Genomic DNA, 18,847 nt, shown 5'->3' with positions numbered 1-18,847 from the left:
TTAGGGACGGAGGGAGTATTAAATTGCAGGGCGGAGTCTGCGCATGCGAGGCTCAAACGATACTTGGGAGATACCATGTCCTCACTTCAAACATCTTTTCAGAAAATATAAAAGATGTTGACCAGTCAGTTCTGGGATATTCAGGGGTTGTTCCAAAAATCTCTCAACATTCCACGACGCATACATCTACATGAAGGCATTTATAGTGAAATCAGATGTCGCATTTCATTATAGGTAATGGACTTGATCCATAAGCAGGCACAACACACTGATAACGAAGTCGGCCTTTGCTTTTGTAAAATCACAAGGACACACGGATTGTCATGCTTTCACGATATTACACTTTACTGTTCTGTGGACAGACCAATTCCGCTAAGCTCTATCCATCCTCACTGGAGTACGTTGTCCATGCACGCCCAGAGGCATACTGACGAGGGAGAACGCTCCGACAGGGCAGCCCAACTTATTGAAAGATTAAATGAAACGGATTCTGACAGTCGATAGTCTATGATGGATAGGTTTCTCGATATGGCGGATCCATCTCGTTGCACAGTTCGACCCCGAGCATACAACACAGAACACATGGGTCGACCTACGGGCAGAGATGAGCAGAATAGAGGTCACATACCTTCCTTCACAGTATCCACTTCAGAATTTTGGGCCTCAAGTATTCCAACATCGAGAAGGAGCAATGGGAGGGATCACCTCGTTGAGAAATTTCCTCAGCAGTATCAGCGTTATATTTCCCACTGTGTTGACGTTCGACCCGACGGTCATTGTGGCTTCAGGGCGTTAGTCGCGCAACTCTATGGTTCTGAAGATGAAGGGGCTTAAGTACGACATGACCTTATCCAAGAGATTGAACAAAATTGGGTCCTGTACGATCAGCTTTATCAAGAACGTAATTATGTATCACAGGTGCTACAAAAACTTCGTTGTTTCCAGCCATCGGCATCAGAGGATCATTGGATGGATTCTATATCATTGGGACTTGTCATCGCATCAACGTACAACGTTGTACTGCATACATTCGATATGATTGCTTCGAGTTGTTTCACTCACTTGTCGTTGAGCTTCCATCCAGTTCCATTCACAGCATGCACACATATAGCTATTGACCGTGTTAATGGCAATCATTTCGTGCAAGTTTTTCTATACCGTCATTACCATGTATCACCCATCATCATATGGTGGAGGCCAAATGCATCAAATGAAGCACACGGATGGGCTCATCCTTATGAAGCACGCCTCCAATTGTGGTACGAAGTAATGCAGATAGATCCGTCGGGACGACGACCACAATTTGGCGGAAATATTGACTAAATTTGTGTATTTATTTATGTTCATGTATTGGTTCTATATACTCAATTGTAATTAAATGAAGTTTGATTTCAGTTTGCATTATTGACTGTTCAGAGAAATATAAAGTAAATTTAAGTGAATTCAACATACGTAATTTACTTGAAAACTCAAATATAAAAATTTAAAAAAAAATGACAGATAAAAAAATAAAAATAAAGAGTTAATATATTGGGCCCAAAAAAATCATTTAATTTAAACACATTATTTCATATTCAATATTAGACTTGTTTGATAGGTTTCGTTGAGTAGATTTCAAATATATAAAATTTATTTAAAAAAATACGTGATTTCAACCTCTTCGGACAGTTTACGTATTAAAAAATATGGTTAAAAAATTTAGTGTTCCAAATTTCAATCTGTTTGAACCGGTGGAAAGATTTTATTTTTTTGATCATTTTATCCTAGATGGTCATAATTAAATTTTGACTCTAGAGCTCTCGTTGATTAACCTTAAGAGATATTTGATTCTACGACTTTCTTAGGGTTAATCAACGAGAGCCATATAGTCAAAATTTAATTATGACCATTTAAGATAAAATGATCAGAAAATTAAAATCTTTCCATCGGTTCAAACGAATTGAAATTTAGAACACTAATTTTTCAACCTTTTTAGACAGTTTAAACTACCACAAAAATATAGTTTTTCCGTTTTACATTATTTCACCATCAATATTAGGCTCCTTTGCTAGGTTTCGTTGGGTAGATTTCAAAAATATATAATTTATTAAAAGATAATAGGTGAAAAAAAGTTATTAGCATTTACAATTTTATAAAAAAATAAAATAAGAGAGATAGAGAAAGCGGTGTGGGTGTGTGAGAGAGAGAGAGAGAGAGAGAGAGAGAGAGAGAGAGAGAGCGTGTGGATGAGATAAAACGGGAAATACTATGGACCCGGTGTCAGACCCCCCTGACGTGGGGGGGCTTCGTGAGTGTGGGAATATGATAAATCTGTATGAGAATACAGAGAGAGAGAGAGAGAGAGAGAGAGAGAGTGTGTAATGGAAAAAACATGCCAGTGCCTTGGTTTTCTTTTTTTTTATGAAAATGGACCAATTAGTTCTCTGATCTACAAAAATGCCACCGAGTTTTTGAGTCATTTGAGTTTTTGACCATTTATTTGCATGTTGGATGGACATTTTTTTATGGGGAAATGATATTGGCATTTCAAAAATTGATGCAAGCATTCCAAAATCAGTGTAATTTCAAAGTCATTTTCTTTTATTTTTGGAGTATCTGCATCAATTTTTGGAGTGCCAATATCATTTCCTTATTTTTATGGTATTGAGCTAAAAAAGAGTCCTAGTCAAACCCAAATACTAAAAAAATTTGAAGTGTCTCAAAAATTAGACACTTGGTCCTAGGGTTTGGACCGGCCCTGATTCTACAATTTAACCTAGTAATTTATAAAACATAGTGTAACTTATTATTAATTAATATATCTATCATCATATCTGATCATACCAATATTCAGTAGACTTGTACTTATTATCAATAATTTTAATACCACACTCATTCACACATCTACACTCACAACAAGGATGAGGCCTACACACATGAGTGTGTAATGTGCGGACTCCACGGTTGTTGTCAGTGTGAATGGATGTGTAAATGGGTGTAGTAGTAGAATGACTCTATTTGTATATTCTTCCATGTGAATAGTTGGAATCATAATTTTGGGTCGAATATGTGGACGAAAATTGAGAGCATGGAGAGGCATGAAGGGACCCGGTTACCAACCTAAACACGCATGCGAACCATACAAACGCCAGTTTAAAGCCACGTCAGAATAAACACTTCGCCCCTCAATACGTGGCAACGCTCTAACGGAAGCGGTGCACAACTAAATGCGCACACACTCGTAGTTGATCACGACTCCCTATATTCTTTAAACGCTGTCTCTCTGCGAAGATCAACGCAAATTTCGCCGAGAGCGTGAGAAGACCGAAGAAGGCCCTGGAAGCGAAGCTCTCCAATGGCTTACGTCGAGCGAGGTACCCTTCTCTCTCTCTCTCTCTCTCTCTAAATCTACACTTTGTTACTCTCACTAGGAATCAATTGTGGAATATGTTCGTCTTTGGATTGTATAATTCGATTTTTCAAATATAGTCGTTAGGTTGATCTAAAAGCTGATCGGTCATCGGCTCCCTATTGGTTGGAATTAGGGTTTTATTGTCCGATGTGGTGTGTAATTAGGATTGTTGATAACACCACCGAGCTTCGTTAATCCTTGAATTGGGCAAATTTTTGCTGTTTATTTGATTTTATTTTTTGGAAGTTCAGAAAAAGAGAGGAAATCTTCTTGGGATTTTTTTTCCCCAATCCGTTGGTGATCAGTTATATTTATCGTGAGAATTTTCAATGACTAAAAAAAGTCCAACGGGCAAAATCAAGACAAGACATAATTCGATAATGAGGAAAAATAAACCACCAAAGGAAAAGGCTGATAAGGAGAAAGAACAATGTAGCATTTCCAATGGCCTATGTTTTAGACTCCGAGTTAAGAGCATACAAAGGTGACCATCTGGGCTAACCATAGTTAGTTACGTTTGTTGAGATTGCGATAGTTCGTTTCGTTTGCCGTAAAATTACTTTAGCATATGTGTGTAAAATAGCTATCTTTTTCTGATTTTTCTATACGAGTACTGTAAATTTCTTGTTCACCATTTTAGGCTAGATTTGTAGTTAGCACTCTTTGTTATCTATAACAGGGCTCTCTTTTGTGATAGTTCCGTGTGGGCCGTATCAATCTCAATTGAATCCTTTTCGTTTCTCTGTACTGTACTTATGTCCTTTGGGTCTTTTGCCTTAGGCCGCTCACCATACCATATTCTTAGCTGGTCTTACCACTTCCTTTAGAGGTCTACTCGCATCTGCTTTGTCGGACACATGACGCTTTAATATGTTTTGCCATCATTAGTGCCAACAATTTCCCATTAACATGGGTAAAGACACCTTTGTCTTAGCTGCCCGTCGGACCCCTCAAGAGCGTTGACACCTGGTGAACCATAATTACAGATGGCTCTCTCTTTGGTTACCGTGCGACTTCCTAGATAGGTTGTGAATTGACTTCTTAGTTGTTGACTACCTAACAAATACGCCATTGCCACCACATCATTTCCTTCAGCCGCATCCTCTTCCAAGGCCTCATGAGCCTCTCTGGCAGTGATCCTTTCCATCCAACTCTCCCTGTTACGGTAGAAACCGAGTTACCTACTCCAACACTGAAAGTCTATATCTTCCATCCCCACCGTCTTTTCACCTTACCTCACTGATGCCAACTCAACACCAAATCTTTATACCTCATCCCTTAAGATCTAAGCTCCCATGATTTTCTCCGTTGCCACTCACTGTTTCAGACCATGTCCTACCCCACACCATCAGAAACCGATCCTGCTCGTGTTGTACATCGATGTTGTATTTGACCCCCGAATCTTGCAGGCATCATGGTCTTCACTGCTCACTCATCGCACTATCTTTTGAATAGTCTAGCACCGTCTCTGGCTCTTCCCTCTTGGTACCGCTGCTGGTGCCACCCGTTTTTCCTATCTCTTCACCTCCGTTAGTGGGAACTTGTACACTCTCTGATATACCATTATTTTATACCAAAACCCATAGTCATCGCCTATTGGCCCATTATCTTCACCCAAGCCCATTTTACATAGCCAATTTTCCCTTAAATCCAAACACCATATAACCTAAGCCCATTCGCTCATCCTTAACCTTAAGCCAAACTGTCCAACAGTTTGAACGTGGTCCATTCATGGCCTTAAACTGATCTGAATGGTCTAGTCATGACCTTGAACTGGTACCTCAACCTTTGTCCCGTGCACTCTCATTCCTTCCTTACAATCTCAGCCAGGGATATCAAGTTCTGTTCATGACGGTTTAGAGTTAGATTGGGTCGACTCATTTGGGCTTCCCCCTGAATGCACTCTCTCAATCTGACCTCTATGGTTTCTCTGCGCCCTGCAACCTCATGGTTCGACCATGGCTGAAATCTGGCTTGGCTCTTAGAACTTAAGGTCCTAGGCACAAGCCTTACTTGCCTAGTGCTTAGGCCTGTGATGGTGTGGATTTTCGGCGTTCTACCTGTTCATCCCTCCTCCCTTGCTCACGGTGGCGACGGGGTCTTGCCCACGGTGGCGTGGATCCCGGCTTCTCCTCCCCTCGCTGCCTCTGCCGCCGCCCTTCTCGACCGCCGGTCTACACTGTTGTGTTAGCCGGTTCGGCCTAATGGCGAGGTTTTGTTCTCGGCGGCGGTGATGGTGGCGTTGTTGCGTGTCCCCCTCTGGTTCTACTGCTGGGTATCTTCGGATCTATGCTTAATAGCACTGTGGGGACTCACCGCTCACAGCTTTGGCGCGGCTGATTTCGGCGTGGTGCTTTGGAGGTGGGTAGTCGATGATGTGGCTGCTGGGGTTTTGTTTGTGCTTCTATTGTTGGGCTTGTCCCATTTATTTGGACTTCTAGGCCCATAGGTGTTTGAGCTTAATTTTTATTTATCTGGGCTTTTAGGCCAATGGGGCTTTGTCCCATTAGGTTCTCTTATTTGGCTTCTTGCCAAAATTGGGTTTGGATCTCGGATGAACATAGGATTATCCTTAGCTTTGTAGCTCTTTTATAGGTCTCGGGTTAGGGATTTGATGCCATCACTCCTTGTTCCTATTAATCTTTATAACAATTTCAGAGATTAATGAAATTTTTTCGCCTTTCAAAAAAACAATGAATAAGTTGCAGAGTGAGTTGGAGACTTTACACTTAGAGAGATGAATTCAAGCTTTATGTTGTTGGGCTTATCTTGGTTGTTCCTTGTTGCTAAGCTTGTGCAATGATTGGGTTTGGGTCCTTTGGGATTACAATTCACAATGGTGTGACTATAAAGTCTGACTTGTGTGTTCTAGAATGGGGCATGATTTAAAACAAACCAGAGTTTTGTAAACAAGCCTTCTCATGCAATGGCAGGCACTAAGTCTATAACCATGACATTTCAAATAAGCCTTACCCTTGTAGCGCCTTTCAGCTAAAGTTGGTGCTGGGTATTCTTTGCGGATTTCCATCATTTTCTCATTTTCTCTCTATCTTGTTCATTTTTTCCTTATGCTTGTTTACTCTGTACAACTTTTTTCTTCCTTTGTTCCCTTTATGTTTGCACTCGTACACAAGACTCAGGTTATTTATTTATGTTGTTCTATGCGAACTGCTAACAAGAGGGAATTTAATTCATAATAAGAAAGATCCCAAGAAGGGAATCGGAGATACTGAAGCAACGCTGTAACCATACATTCATGTAGAAAACAAACAAGACTTAGGGTGGATTTTTTGTGTTGTATAAGTATCTTTGTGTCATTGAAGCTCATCTAAGGCTGCACAATCTTTGCTCCACGTGCTAAGTGCATAAGTTTCATAGTCGACAAATTGCATTATTCTAGTGGGTCTACAACATATCAGTTGTGGTTTAATTGTATTCAGTCCATATTATGTTTGGTTTTGCACTGTTTAAAAAAGAGGGTTGAACTGCACAACCCGGCAATTCTGTTTGAAGGCCACACAAAGGCTGCTGCTGTAGGGTATGCTCATTGCTTCCCACACTATGGCTCAGGGTTCAGCTCTTGGGGTCAGGCCGCAAGAGAGTAATTTCTTATGAATTGCCTAATTTCAGCGTTGATGGCCTGCCTTTGACTAGGCCAGGGAGGGGATTAGTTGTGGTGCGTGTAAGCTGGTCTGGACACCCTGACAGTCTGGCCAAAAAAAAGGGCTGTTGTCTGAGTGTTGCACGTGTGATTCGAAATCCGGAGATGCTCAGCTTGAAGGCTTCTCGAGCATCTATATTTTTTTGGAAATGTGCTTTTATAACCTAAGCCCACCTTCAAAACCCACCCTAACCCACCCACCCACACCACCACCTCGCGGGCTCAGTCCTCACTCATGATCCTATGAAACACCAGAGAGAGACGACTTTGCTTGTTTTGCGGTACAGGTTCTGAAATTGGTTTCACTTTTCACTTCCCGTTTTTCTTATCATTATTTTTTTATCATACGTTCAACTTCATGTTAAGATTGGCTTTTTGGACACCAGGCCTTCTCTAGATTTGAAATTTTCTACAGTATGGTTTGTTTATCTTGAATGGCTATGCTAACAAACTAAATAGGGTTCGGCATTTTTCTTGGTCCCAGCATTTTTCTCATGCCCACTGGAACGAGATTAGTTATTTTATTTTTGGATGCCATTTTCTGAATTTCCTACAGTTGTAGGTTTTGGTCTTCAAACTTTTATGGCTGTTTAATATCTTAGGTGTGGTGAAATCAAAGCGGTCAATATGGAGGTTGAAAACAATCACTGATTTCTTCTGGGCCATTGTTAATATCATCGGTGTGTTTTTTGCAACAATGTTTTCGGTAAGTTGATATAGTATTACTTTTCTTTCCAGTTCGGATGTCAATTACTTGTCTTCTTTCACATCTGTTCCTTTCATTTCTTTCAGATGGAAAAATCAGATGCTTATAGAAAAGGCAAAGCTTCTGGGAAGAAATGGGATGGTGGGGGTCCAGGGGGTCCTGGAAGTGGCCCATCTGGTGGTGGACCACGTGGTCCACCCCGTGGATTAGACAACGTTCGAGGAATTGATCATAGTAAGTCCTTGTTTTCTTTGCTGGATGTGTTCGAGAATTTTCCTTAGTATCTACGCAAAACTTTAAATCTTCACTTAATTAACAGGTTCGCTTCCTGCCTGTGGTTCCTGCTGCGGCTGAAGGGCCAGAGTTATATCTGTTTCGAAGGTGTCAAATTGTTTGGAGTAATTGGAGCCAATTTATGAAGTGGTAACGTGGAATTAATACTGATGTCGTGAGGTACCCCAACATAAACAACTGTAATCAAATAAACGAGATCTTTAACTGTTTTACCTAAATGTTGTGGTTTCTACTTGTTCTATGTGGTTCCTATCGTCCATTTGGTTCACTATTTGTTTAGAATATTCTATGTGCAAATTTCTTACCTCATATGATGGTAATGCGAAGCAGAAATTTTTGGATTTCTATTCATGGATTCGGGAATGTCTTGGATTGTTATGTTACTCCTTCTGAGTTCCCATATTTTGCTCCTATTTATTTATCAAATTACTCCTACTATTCTACCTTTTTTGTTCTGTTTTTTCTTTTCTTGGAGTTGGAAGGAGGGATTGGGAGCAATGTCTCTTCTCTCTAACATAAGAAGTGTCTCCATGGGTGAAAACTGGGATGATTCATTGCCTGAAAACTCTTCCGTTGCAATGGGGGATTCTCGTTTGTTGCAATCTTGCTAAGTCTTTTATTTGCTTGCCAATCTTCTTCTTTTTTTTTTCCCCAGTTTTCACTCGGAAATTACAGGAAAATGGGAAGAAATCCCTTGCATAAAACTCCTGGTAGTTACTAGTTCTTTTTTCCAGGCATTGGTCCAGATACTACAAACTGCTGAATATAAGTAAGCGCAAGGACAAATTTCTAGTCCCTATGCTTGGGCAGGGTTGATGTTTTAGCTCACACCTGGCCCACCGGAATTGAGCAAGGGATGGCAATGATCAGTTTCAAGAAAGACAACAAAAGGGATTGCAATGGGCTAGTGAAGTTTGATTTTTCGATTTTGCGAAAATCGAATCGATCGAAATCCAAAATTTAAATCTTAGATTACTACCGAACCTGAACCGAAACGTGACAAGTTTATTTTTTTCCACCTAGTACTTAAGTGTACCAAACTGGGATCGATCCAGTTCAGTTTTTTCCCAAATCAAATGTCGGGCGGTCGGTGAAGGGTGGACACAGAGAGAGAGAGAGAGAGAGAGAGAGAGAGAGAGAGAGAGAGAGAGTCCTATAGCTACCGAGGATCAGAGGGTGTAAATAGATTTTGGGACTTGTGGATGAGACCCAGCCATGAACGGATTAGGATCCTATCCAGTATACTCCAGTCCAGTATTGTCCATTGTGTGGACAAGATCAACTTAGAAAAATTTCTTTGTGATCTATGGCTAGCTTGTTGCCACATAGACCAACCAAACTCACACTTCAAAAATCCACAATTTTACTGACGCCACAACAAATCCTTTATTACGGATTTTTTTTGAATATATTTGGGGTACCGCCACATGGTGCCCCAACTATTCTTAACATCACACATTTATATAGGGTCCACAATTAAGTATATGGGTCGGCAACTAAGTGCATGAATTCTACAAAAAAATGTTGATGTTGATAGGTGTCGGGACTACTTGCGGTGCCCTACAACCACCGAATAATTACTCCCTATATTAAAGGGTGTTTCGGTTTCATAATTAAAGCCAACTTTTGGTCAAATATTTTGAAAAATAATCATTTTTCAGTAAAAAAAAAATCAATTTTTTTTTGGCTGACAGTGGTTATTTTCCAAACTATTTGGATAAAAGTAATTTTTTTTACTTTTTCAATTTCTCATCGAGAATAATCAATAATCCACAAATGTTTAGTTCAAAACTAACGAATGCGAATTTTTTTGTTAATAAGGAAAAAAATTAGCTAAATGCACTTTTTGTTTAGTGGATTAAGTACAACACCTAATTAAATAAAAAAATTATAGAAAGTGCCTACATTAACATCATCTCTACGAGATCCATTTGTTATTGGCGGGAGTAATATAATGCTTGTTAAAGAGTCAGTTTCAGATCGAAAAACAAAAATGATACTCACACAACAATCCAAACACAACACCAAACACATCCTCTCACATACATGTGGGCTCCACACACACTACTATGTGTGGGCCCCACACATATGTGAGAAGTTGTGTAAGTTGTTGTGTTTGAATCGTTGTGTGAGTAGCATTGTTGATTGAAAAAAGAGAGGAAGAAGTGTGATTTTTGTTGGTCTACGTGGCAACAAGCTAGCCATAGATCTTAAAAGGATTTTCCTAAGTTGATATTGTCTAGACAATGGACAATACTGGACTGGAGAATACTGGATGGGATCCTAACCCGCCATGAACTACTCCCTCTGTCTTAATTTACTTGTCATTTTTGGAGTTCGTGTCACTTTTCAATTAATTATATATTGTAATTTTTAATGTTTTAGGTGATTTTGAAAACATTGAATTATAGAACAAATCGAGATCTATCAAGTAAGATCTATATTGAATATAAAATTCATTACCATTTTAAAGATATAACTAGTTTTTTAATCCAGTTGGAATAGAACTGGAACAAATAAATTGGGACGGAGCGAGTATTGAACTTATCTTTCAAATAGAAAAATCAAAACCCAAAAACCCAAAATTGTCAATATTTCAAATTAAAAATCATGACTGAACTCGTGGTTGGTAGGCAACAGTGCTACTAGCAAATATTTTTGTGCACATACCATGCACATACATTTTTGTGGAGTCCATATCAGGATCCCATAAAATAATCCGAACTGTTCATCTTTTTAAAATATTTTTTGGAGGATTCCTATGAAAAATCAGCTCCAATGGATATCGATAGGAGCTTTCTCAGAAATCGTAAGGCAAAACAGAATAATTCGCCTTATGATTTCTGAGAAAACCCTTACCGATATCCGTTGGAACTGATTTTTTACGGGAACCCTCCAGAAAATATTTTAAAAAAGATGAGAGGTTTGGATCATTTTGTGGGATCTCAATATGAGCCCCACAAAAATGTATGTGCACAAAAATTTGTTTGCGCATCATTACTAGTAGGCAAAACCGTTTTGATCAGTACGGTCCAACTTGAAATATCTAATTATCTATAGATAAGAGCATGTACACCAATGATATGTATTTTAGTTACCCAATAGTGCACTTTTTTTACTTTATCTATTTAAATTTTATCAACCTCACACCAATCATCTCTATTATTATTTCTATATACTTATAAAATAATATGAAGTATACTATGAAAGAGTAAACTAGAGAGGAAGAGAGAGAGAGAGAGAGAGAGAGAGAGAGACAATAAACTAATGTATAACTATGAACAGTACCTCGGTAGTTTTTCACAGCAATTCCGCCAAAGGTATTTTACCTTCCAGTTTTGTTATTCTGCTGCTATTGATTCTTGTGGGTTTGGTTAGGTATTTTACCTAATTTAGAGCAAGTTTACCGGTTATTAGTTAAAAAAGCTTGTGAACAGTGCACATTTTTCATTTTATCTATTCACATTTCTTTCAACATTATACCAACACTATCTATTTAACCTATTCTCTATTAAAATATCATTATTTTTATTTCTTAACCCTATTTTTAAATTGGAGCAAAAAGAGAGAAGGGAGAGACTTGACAAAAAAATAATAAAGAACTCTATTGCTTGTGAACAGTTCTTCTCTAGAAATACCAAACTACTATTGCTGGAGCAATAATACCCATGGGTTTATAGAATCTGGTGCATGACTGTTTTCTTGTTTTGCATAGCTAAAATAGCTTCAAAAGCATATATAGCTAAGCTGGTAAACATGCTCTTATCACATGTAGCTACAGTGATGTCACCTTGTTCTCTTTGCTATTTGAAACAAATTTTTCAAAAAATTCTCCCTAGATTTCCCTTAGATTCCTCGTACTTTCAACATTTCTCTTTCTATCTCTCTCCACTTATTACCCCTACTATTTTTCAAAAAACTTTTCAAAATACAAACCAAACACAGCAGTAGTACATGCTTTAACATCGCCATCCCTAGCTAGAGTGCTAGACCCCAAGGACTTGTGGGGAAACCCAGAATCCAACCGACACACCCGGATTAGTTATTGTCTTCTTCTTCGTCGTTGACCATGAGGTCGCATGTTCTTCTTCTTCTTCGTCGTTGTCTCTGTTAACAGATTGAGAGAGAGAGAGAGAGAGAGAGAGAGAGAGAGAGAGAGAGAGAGAGAGAGAGAGCAGTTGGGGAGGGGATGAGGAGGGGTGTTTTGGTAAAAAATCAGGCGTATACACCCGGATTAGTTATTGCTACCTGGGAGGGTAGCCATAATTTATGGCTGCTCCCGGTGTATTAGTGAAGCAGGGGATTAGTTAATACAGGAGAGAAAAGGAATGCCAAACGGTGCAAAAACAGTCCCATCAATCATCATCCGGGTGTATTGTGCAATACACCCATCATATACATCATCCAATCGAGCCCTATAGTCTTCTAGGTTGGCCAGACTAGCATGTACTAGCAATTAAAGCATTGGTTGTAATATGACTCATCATACTTGTGGTCCTTGTCCTTTTACTCAATAGGCACAATTTTTTTTATAAGCAGATGTAAGTCAGTTTAGGTGCACTTTGACTAATTTTGGAGCTTTAGAGGTAACGATCGGGGATAACTCCCAATAACTCCAAGGTTTGGTATGATTAGTTTCTGTTGGATTCGAGCATGCGACCTCATGGTCAATCAGTTATTGCTTTTTCATGTCCATTTTGCCAACCCCTCAAGATTTTCAATAGTTGAACGCACCTCCTGCCATGTGCAATCTCAGTCAGACGACGGAGATGGCACATGGCAGGAATGCTGTGCACCCCGATACAACAGGCGCCCCGCCCCCCGGTTCGTCAATAGTCACATTACTAGTCACTAGCATACTAAAAAAGGATGGTTGTCTGAAGTAGTACTAATTTAGGATGTTAATTTACTTATATACTCCATTTTTCCTTCATTAAAGTTGTGGTCCTTATGCTCAATTGGCACATTAAAGTCCAGTCGCATACGCAAAGGTGGTTGTCTGACTCCAATTAGGATGTTTAGTTAAATACTAAAAAAATCCTCTATTTTTCCATCATTAATTGAAAGATGGCTGAAATGATGTTTAGTTGGATCCATTCAATGAAAATAAAAGTACCCACGTCCCCCTTTTTTCCTTGATTTTTTTTTTTTGATCCGCCCCCTTTTTTCCTTGATCATCACCGGAGAAACTTAGCATTATTTATTTGAACAAGTCTAGGTATTAGGAAACCAGTCCATACCTAAACCCATGACGCTGACGTGACATGAGCTCCACATCAGCTTTAACTTAAAAAAAAGAAAAGAAACCCTCTCTTCTTCTTCTTCTTCTACAGATTCAACCCACCTCCACGGCTCCACCCTCTCTTCCGAGGAGAGACCACCACTCCATCACCAAACTCCACAGATTCGCCCCCCGCCCCAAGAATTCATTCTGCCCGCTGGACCGGTGCCCCACGGCGGCGAAATTATTCGTTCATGGAATTATTAGTTCTTCTACTGCTTTCCTTCGTTTGTATGTAGCATTGTTAGGTACTTTGGGGATTTCTCTGGCGATGAAACAAGAACAGGGTAACAAGAACCAGAACCAAACCCATAATGCTGTAGATGCCCACCTTTATTTTGACATTTCATTAAAAAAATTGGATACAAGTAATCGACCTCTTCTCTTCAACTCTTTGATTGGAATCACTGCCGGCCCAGGCACAAGGTCCACAAGGCCTAGACCTTAGACATCCCCAAGATGCCCAATTTTTGGGGCACCTCAATTTTTTTAAGTATTTGAGTTGGGTATGATTCTTTTTAGGAAAGACTCAGTCTAAGTTTCATAAGCAATGTCCAGTCTCTTGAGCATTGGTACTGAGGCAGTAAGACTTTCTACTTATAAAAGATTCTTTACCTTCATTGTTTCCTTCAACTAGAGATGTGAGACTATAGGTGGGAGGCTTTGTTTTGCAACTTGTTTATCCCACATCGACATAGCAAAGGCTTAATTGGAAAAGTACTCACCTATAAAGCCATCTACTCCACATGTTCCACTTGCTCATAGAGTGGTTGCAAGTGAAAGTAACACGTGGACATCAAGTATCAGAATTAAAATTAAAATTGTTTTGAAGGGAAATTTCAAATTTCAAATTTCAATATATATATATAAAGAGAGAGAGAGAGAGAGAGAGAGAGAGAGAGAGAGAGAGAGAGAGAGAGAGAGAGAGAGAGAGAGAGGTATTCCCGAATAAGCTTAAATAGAGCCTGAACAAGTGGTATGTGGGGCCACAGAATAAATAAGATGAGATAAACCGCTGTAGAAGGCGGTGATCGGCGGTATGGACTAGTGACATGTGAAGTCATTGGTCCAGATAGTCTGTTCGGCAGATAAGGATAAAAGACATGAGAAGTCATTGGTCCAAATAAATTGATAGGGACCAGTGACATGTGAAGTCACTGGTCCAGGTGGCCTGTTCGGCAATGAGGTGGCCGAATAGGGAAAGAACTCTTGAGAAAACAGCTTCAAGTGCTAAAACGGAAGGAACACTCTAGAAGGCTCCAGAACAGTGGAATCCTGTAAGGTATGAGATCCCGAAAATGTAAGGTCTAGGAAAGATACTCAACAGGAATGGCATGTTCGGCTTGCTATGCAAAAGAGTCCTAAAAGGATTAGGTAATGAATTGATAAGGGAATGAGAATCCACAACGTCTTAGGTTTTCCAAACGAGATAGGAAACCTAGGACAATAAGGACGCTTGGGCAGCAAGTATCCATATGCCTATATAAACAAGGTTAACCTAGAGGTAAAAGGTACGCAATTCATTGCATTCTTACAATTCTCCTACTGACAATTAGGGTTTATACCAGTACGTAATACTAACTTAGGTATCGGAGGGCCTTTGCCACGAGAGGCAAATGTGCGTTCACCCCTTGTATGTTTTGCAAATTACGATCCCGGTGACGAACTAGGGTTCCGGCCAAGAGGCACGAGTAGCCGTTACATTTTTGTGCAGTTATAAGCATCATTCATTTTTGTCCACTTATAATTGGCGCTGTCTGTGGGAAACGAAAGAGTTTTCTTTGAAAAACGACCATGGTGGAAGGAGATCTAAAGACACCGCTTGGCCTAAAGAGCCTACTAGGTGGGGGAGGAGATAAATCCCCACCAGGTGCTCCGAGAAAGCCCGAAGGTGGACATGGGAAGAAGGTGACAAGCAAAGGCAATCCCTTGACTGTCCTGGATGGCTCTAAGAATAGGGAGGGTAGGATGGCCATAGAGTCTACACTGAGGAGTAAATCCCACCATGATGGGGAGTTAGTTGCACACTTAAAAAGTGTGCAAAACAGTGAAGATGTCTTTGGTAAAAAAGGCAGAAAATCGAAGAGCTTGTTCGGTTGATTAAGAAACGAGAGCATGAGATTCGAGAATTAGAACGGATTCGAGAGCTCCCTAAGGACTCTGAACTTTCACGAAGAAATTCCAGAGGAGATAGGCGGGGCATGGTGAAGTACAAGAATGCTCCTTCACGAAGAAAGAAGAGCATGAGCCATACCCCAGGGCGAAAGAAAGTTTCTCCACGAAAACGGAGGAGCAAAAGTAAAAACCGAACACCAGAGCGGCGAAGGGCTTCTTCAAGAAAAAGAAGGAGTAGAAGCCGAAGTCTCACCCTCGAGGAGGAAGGGACCAAGAAGCACCATAGGGACAGGTACGAGAGACCTAATTCCGATTGGGAAAAGAGCGGTCCCAGTAAAATGAAGGAACTAGAGGACAGAACCATGATTGCACGAGAAGCAGCACGAAAAGCCCTCAGCAATATAGCAGCCTCCCCCTTTGCAAGAAAGCTGCAGGAGGCGAGGTTGCTGAGCAGTCTGAAGCACGACACGTTTATCCTATACGAAACAAGTGCAGATCCCGTGGCACACATACAGCATTACCAGCAGGCAATGTTCATGCATGATGGAGATGATGTAATTATGTGTAAGATGTTCCCATCGAGTCTGAGAAAGGTAGCTCTGTCTTGGTTCCATAAGTTAGGTTCGAACTCCATACGAGGATAGAGGCAACTAGTCGAGGAATTCACTACTCAGTTTTTTACGAGCAGAGGGGTACCAAAAACTTTTGAAAGCCTCTCCGCTATGAAACAGGGAGAGAATGAGCCAATCAGGGACTACGCGAAGAAGTACTGGGAAATTGAAAGTTGTAGCGAGGAATATGCAATTGTCACGTTCAAGACCGAATTGCCAGTTCGGGGGGAGCTGCGCCTGTCATTGAACATGAGTCCAGTAAGTACACTGGCAAAATTAATGGAGCGAATTGAGCAACATGCTAGAAATGAGGATGACGTACTCCGGGAGAACGGCAAGGTAGTTGCCGAGCAGACCCAAAGAAAGCTAACAAACCAGAACCCAAGATTTACAGGGAAAGAAAGGATTAAGGGCAGGCTAAGAAGGAGCCGTACAAGGAGAGACAAGCTCCGGACCCTAAGTCTTTCTTTTCAGTAACCACAGTCGGGAAAGAACAAATTTACAGGATTCTTTATCTAATAAAGAATCGCCCCTATTTCAAGTGGTCCCTGAGATTGGAAAGAGATAAAGATGCAAAACGAGTTACGAGTCAGTATTGCAGTTATCACAAGGATTGGGGTCATATGACTGAGGATAGTGAGATGTTCAAAAAACATCTTGATGATCTGGTGGCTCAGGGATACCTCAAGGAGTTTATCCAAGAGGGACCCAAAGAGAATGAGAGAGTAATGGAGTTGGATTACGTGCAAAATTCAAGGGGCGTAATCCATATGATATATGGATTGGCCACACCTTATATGAGAAATAAGGTGAGGTTGCTCCAGAGGCAAATCAAGCATGACCAACATGTCATGCATTTGGGAAAAAAAAAAGAGGACGTTAAGGCGAAGTATGCGTCGAGGGCATAATCTTCATGGATGAGGACCTGGGAGGAGTCCAGGTGCCGCATAGTGACACCTTGCTCATAACCCTACGAATTGGGGAACATGACATCGAGAAAATCCTAGTGGACTCAGAAAATTGCACTGAGGTGTTGTATTATGATGCGTTCAAAAAGTTGGGACTAACCTATGCGGATTTGGTACAATTAATAACTCCATAGGTTGGATTCGTTGCAGGAGCAGTTTGGCCATTGGGTAAAGTAGCGCTGCCTATTCGGGCAGAAATAGTAGTGCTACGAACCGACTTTCTGGTAGTAGATGTACCGTCTTCTTATAACGTAATTATAGGGAGAACGTGATTGCACAAGATAAGGGCGGTTTCCTCCACCTACCACCGAATGGTAAAATTTCTTGGGTCTGATGGAGTTGAGAAGATTAGAGGCAACCAAAAGGTAGCCCAACAGTGCCTGATTTCTATAATCAAGAAGGCACCAAAGGCAAAGTTGGTCTAGGCTGTGGAGATCCCGGATCAACTGACCATCAAGGATGTCGGAGGAAACCCTGCCGAGAAGGTGAATCGAAGGTTTGAAAAGGATACAGATCAATGAGATTGATTCAGAGAGGTATTTCCTGATTGAGGAAAACTTGAGCAAAAAAGAGGAAGAAGAATTGGTAGGGTTCTTAAAGAAGCACGTTGACGTGTTTGCTTAGATCCTCGAAGAGATGCCTAGGGTGGATACAAACGTGATTTGTCACCACTTGAATGTGGATCCATAACACAAACCTGTAATGCAGAAAAAGAAAAGATCAACCGTACAACATGTGGATGCTCTCATTAAGGAGGTTGACCGCTTGTTAGAAGCCAAAGCCATACGAGAATAGTATTACCCAGAGTGGCTATCCAACACTAGGGTGGTAAAAAAGAAGAACGGGAAGTGGCATGTCTGCGGGGACTTTACTGATTTGAATAAGGCATATCCAAAAGACAGTTTCCCTCTTCCAAGAATAGACCAGTTGGTCGATGCGACTGCAACGTATGGACGGATGAGTTTCCTCGACACATATCGAGGGTACCACCAAATTGCCATGTTTGGGCCCGATCAAGAGAATATTTCCTTTATTACACCAAGAGGGCTGTATTGCTGCAGCGTCATGCCATTTGGTTTAAGGAACGCCAGAGCAACTTATCAGAGGTTGGCAACGATTATACTCAAGAAATTACTTGGGAAAACTATGAAGGTGTACATAGATGACATGGTGGTCCAGAGCAAGGAGAAGCGAGACCACATAGCTGATCTGAATAAGGCATTCAAAATTATGACAGAATACAAACTGAAACTCAACGCTTCGAAGTGTGCATTCAGAGTTAGTTCGGGTAAATTCTTGGGTCACCTAGTGACCATAAGGGGGATAGAGGCAAATCCCGATCAGATAACGACTTTGTAAAGGCTGCAGAGCCCCAGGACCACGAAGGAGGTCTAAAGATTAACTGGAATGGCAACAGCTTTCAACAGATTTATCAGCCAGTCAAGTGACAAGTGTAGACCTTTCTTTCAATTACTAAAAAAGAGGGAATGATATGAATGGGGAGCAGAATGGGAACAAGAATTCTAAGACCTGAAGAAGTACTTGGCAGCAGCCCCACTCTTATCCACTCCTAATCCGGGTGAGTCTTTAATTTTATATTTAGCAGTATCTAAGCATGCTGTGAGTGTAGTATTATTAAGGAACAAGGGGTCCGAGCAAATCCCCGTGTATTACGTGAGCAAGACATTGCTAGATGCAGAAACGAGGTATCTGCCCCTCAAGAAATTGGTCCTGGCACTAAGGACAGAGGCAAGAAAGTTGCCTCATTATTTCTAGAGTCATAAAATTGTGGTTTTGTTCGCGCGCGAGGTGGCTTAAGG

At 40.7% G+C, this 18,847-nt stretch overlaps 1 protein-coding gene across 2 annotated transcripts; it reads left to right on the top strand.

Moving 5' to 3' along the window:
• The first annotated feature begins 3,197 nt into the window (after nucleotides 1-3,197).
• LOC131307532 (uncharacterized) lies at nucleotides 3,198-8,399 on the top strand. 2 transcript variants are annotated; one of them, XM_058334083.1, is made up of 4 exons: nucleotides 3,198-3,353; nucleotides 7,655-7,758; nucleotides 7,845-7,992; nucleotides 8,078-8,399. In XM_058334083.1, exons 1-4 carry the CDS (start codon nucleotides 3,335-3,337, stop codon nucleotides 8,110-8,112), a joined length of 306 nt encoding a protein of 101 aa, XP_058190066.1. In that variant the 5' UTR covers nucleotides 3,198-3,334; the 3' UTR covers nucleotides 8,113-8,399. The 2 variants fall into 2 exon arrangements, with proteins under 2 accessions (XP_058190066.1, XP_058190065.1); XM_058334082.1 differs by having other exon boundaries at nucleotides 7,845-8,399.
• The last annotated feature ends 10,448 nt before the right edge of the window (nucleotides 8,400-18,847 follow it).

Source organism: Rhododendron vialii, chromosome 11a (genome assembly GCF_030253575.1).
Source record: "Rhododendron vialii isolate Sample 1 chromosome 11a, ASM3025357v1".
NCBI lineage: Eukaryota > Viridiplantae > Streptophyta > Magnoliopsida > Ericales > Ericaceae > Rhododendron > Rhododendron vialii.
The sequence above is the reverse complement of the archived record's forward strand: the minus strand, read 5'-3'. Positions and strand labels throughout refer to the sequence as shown.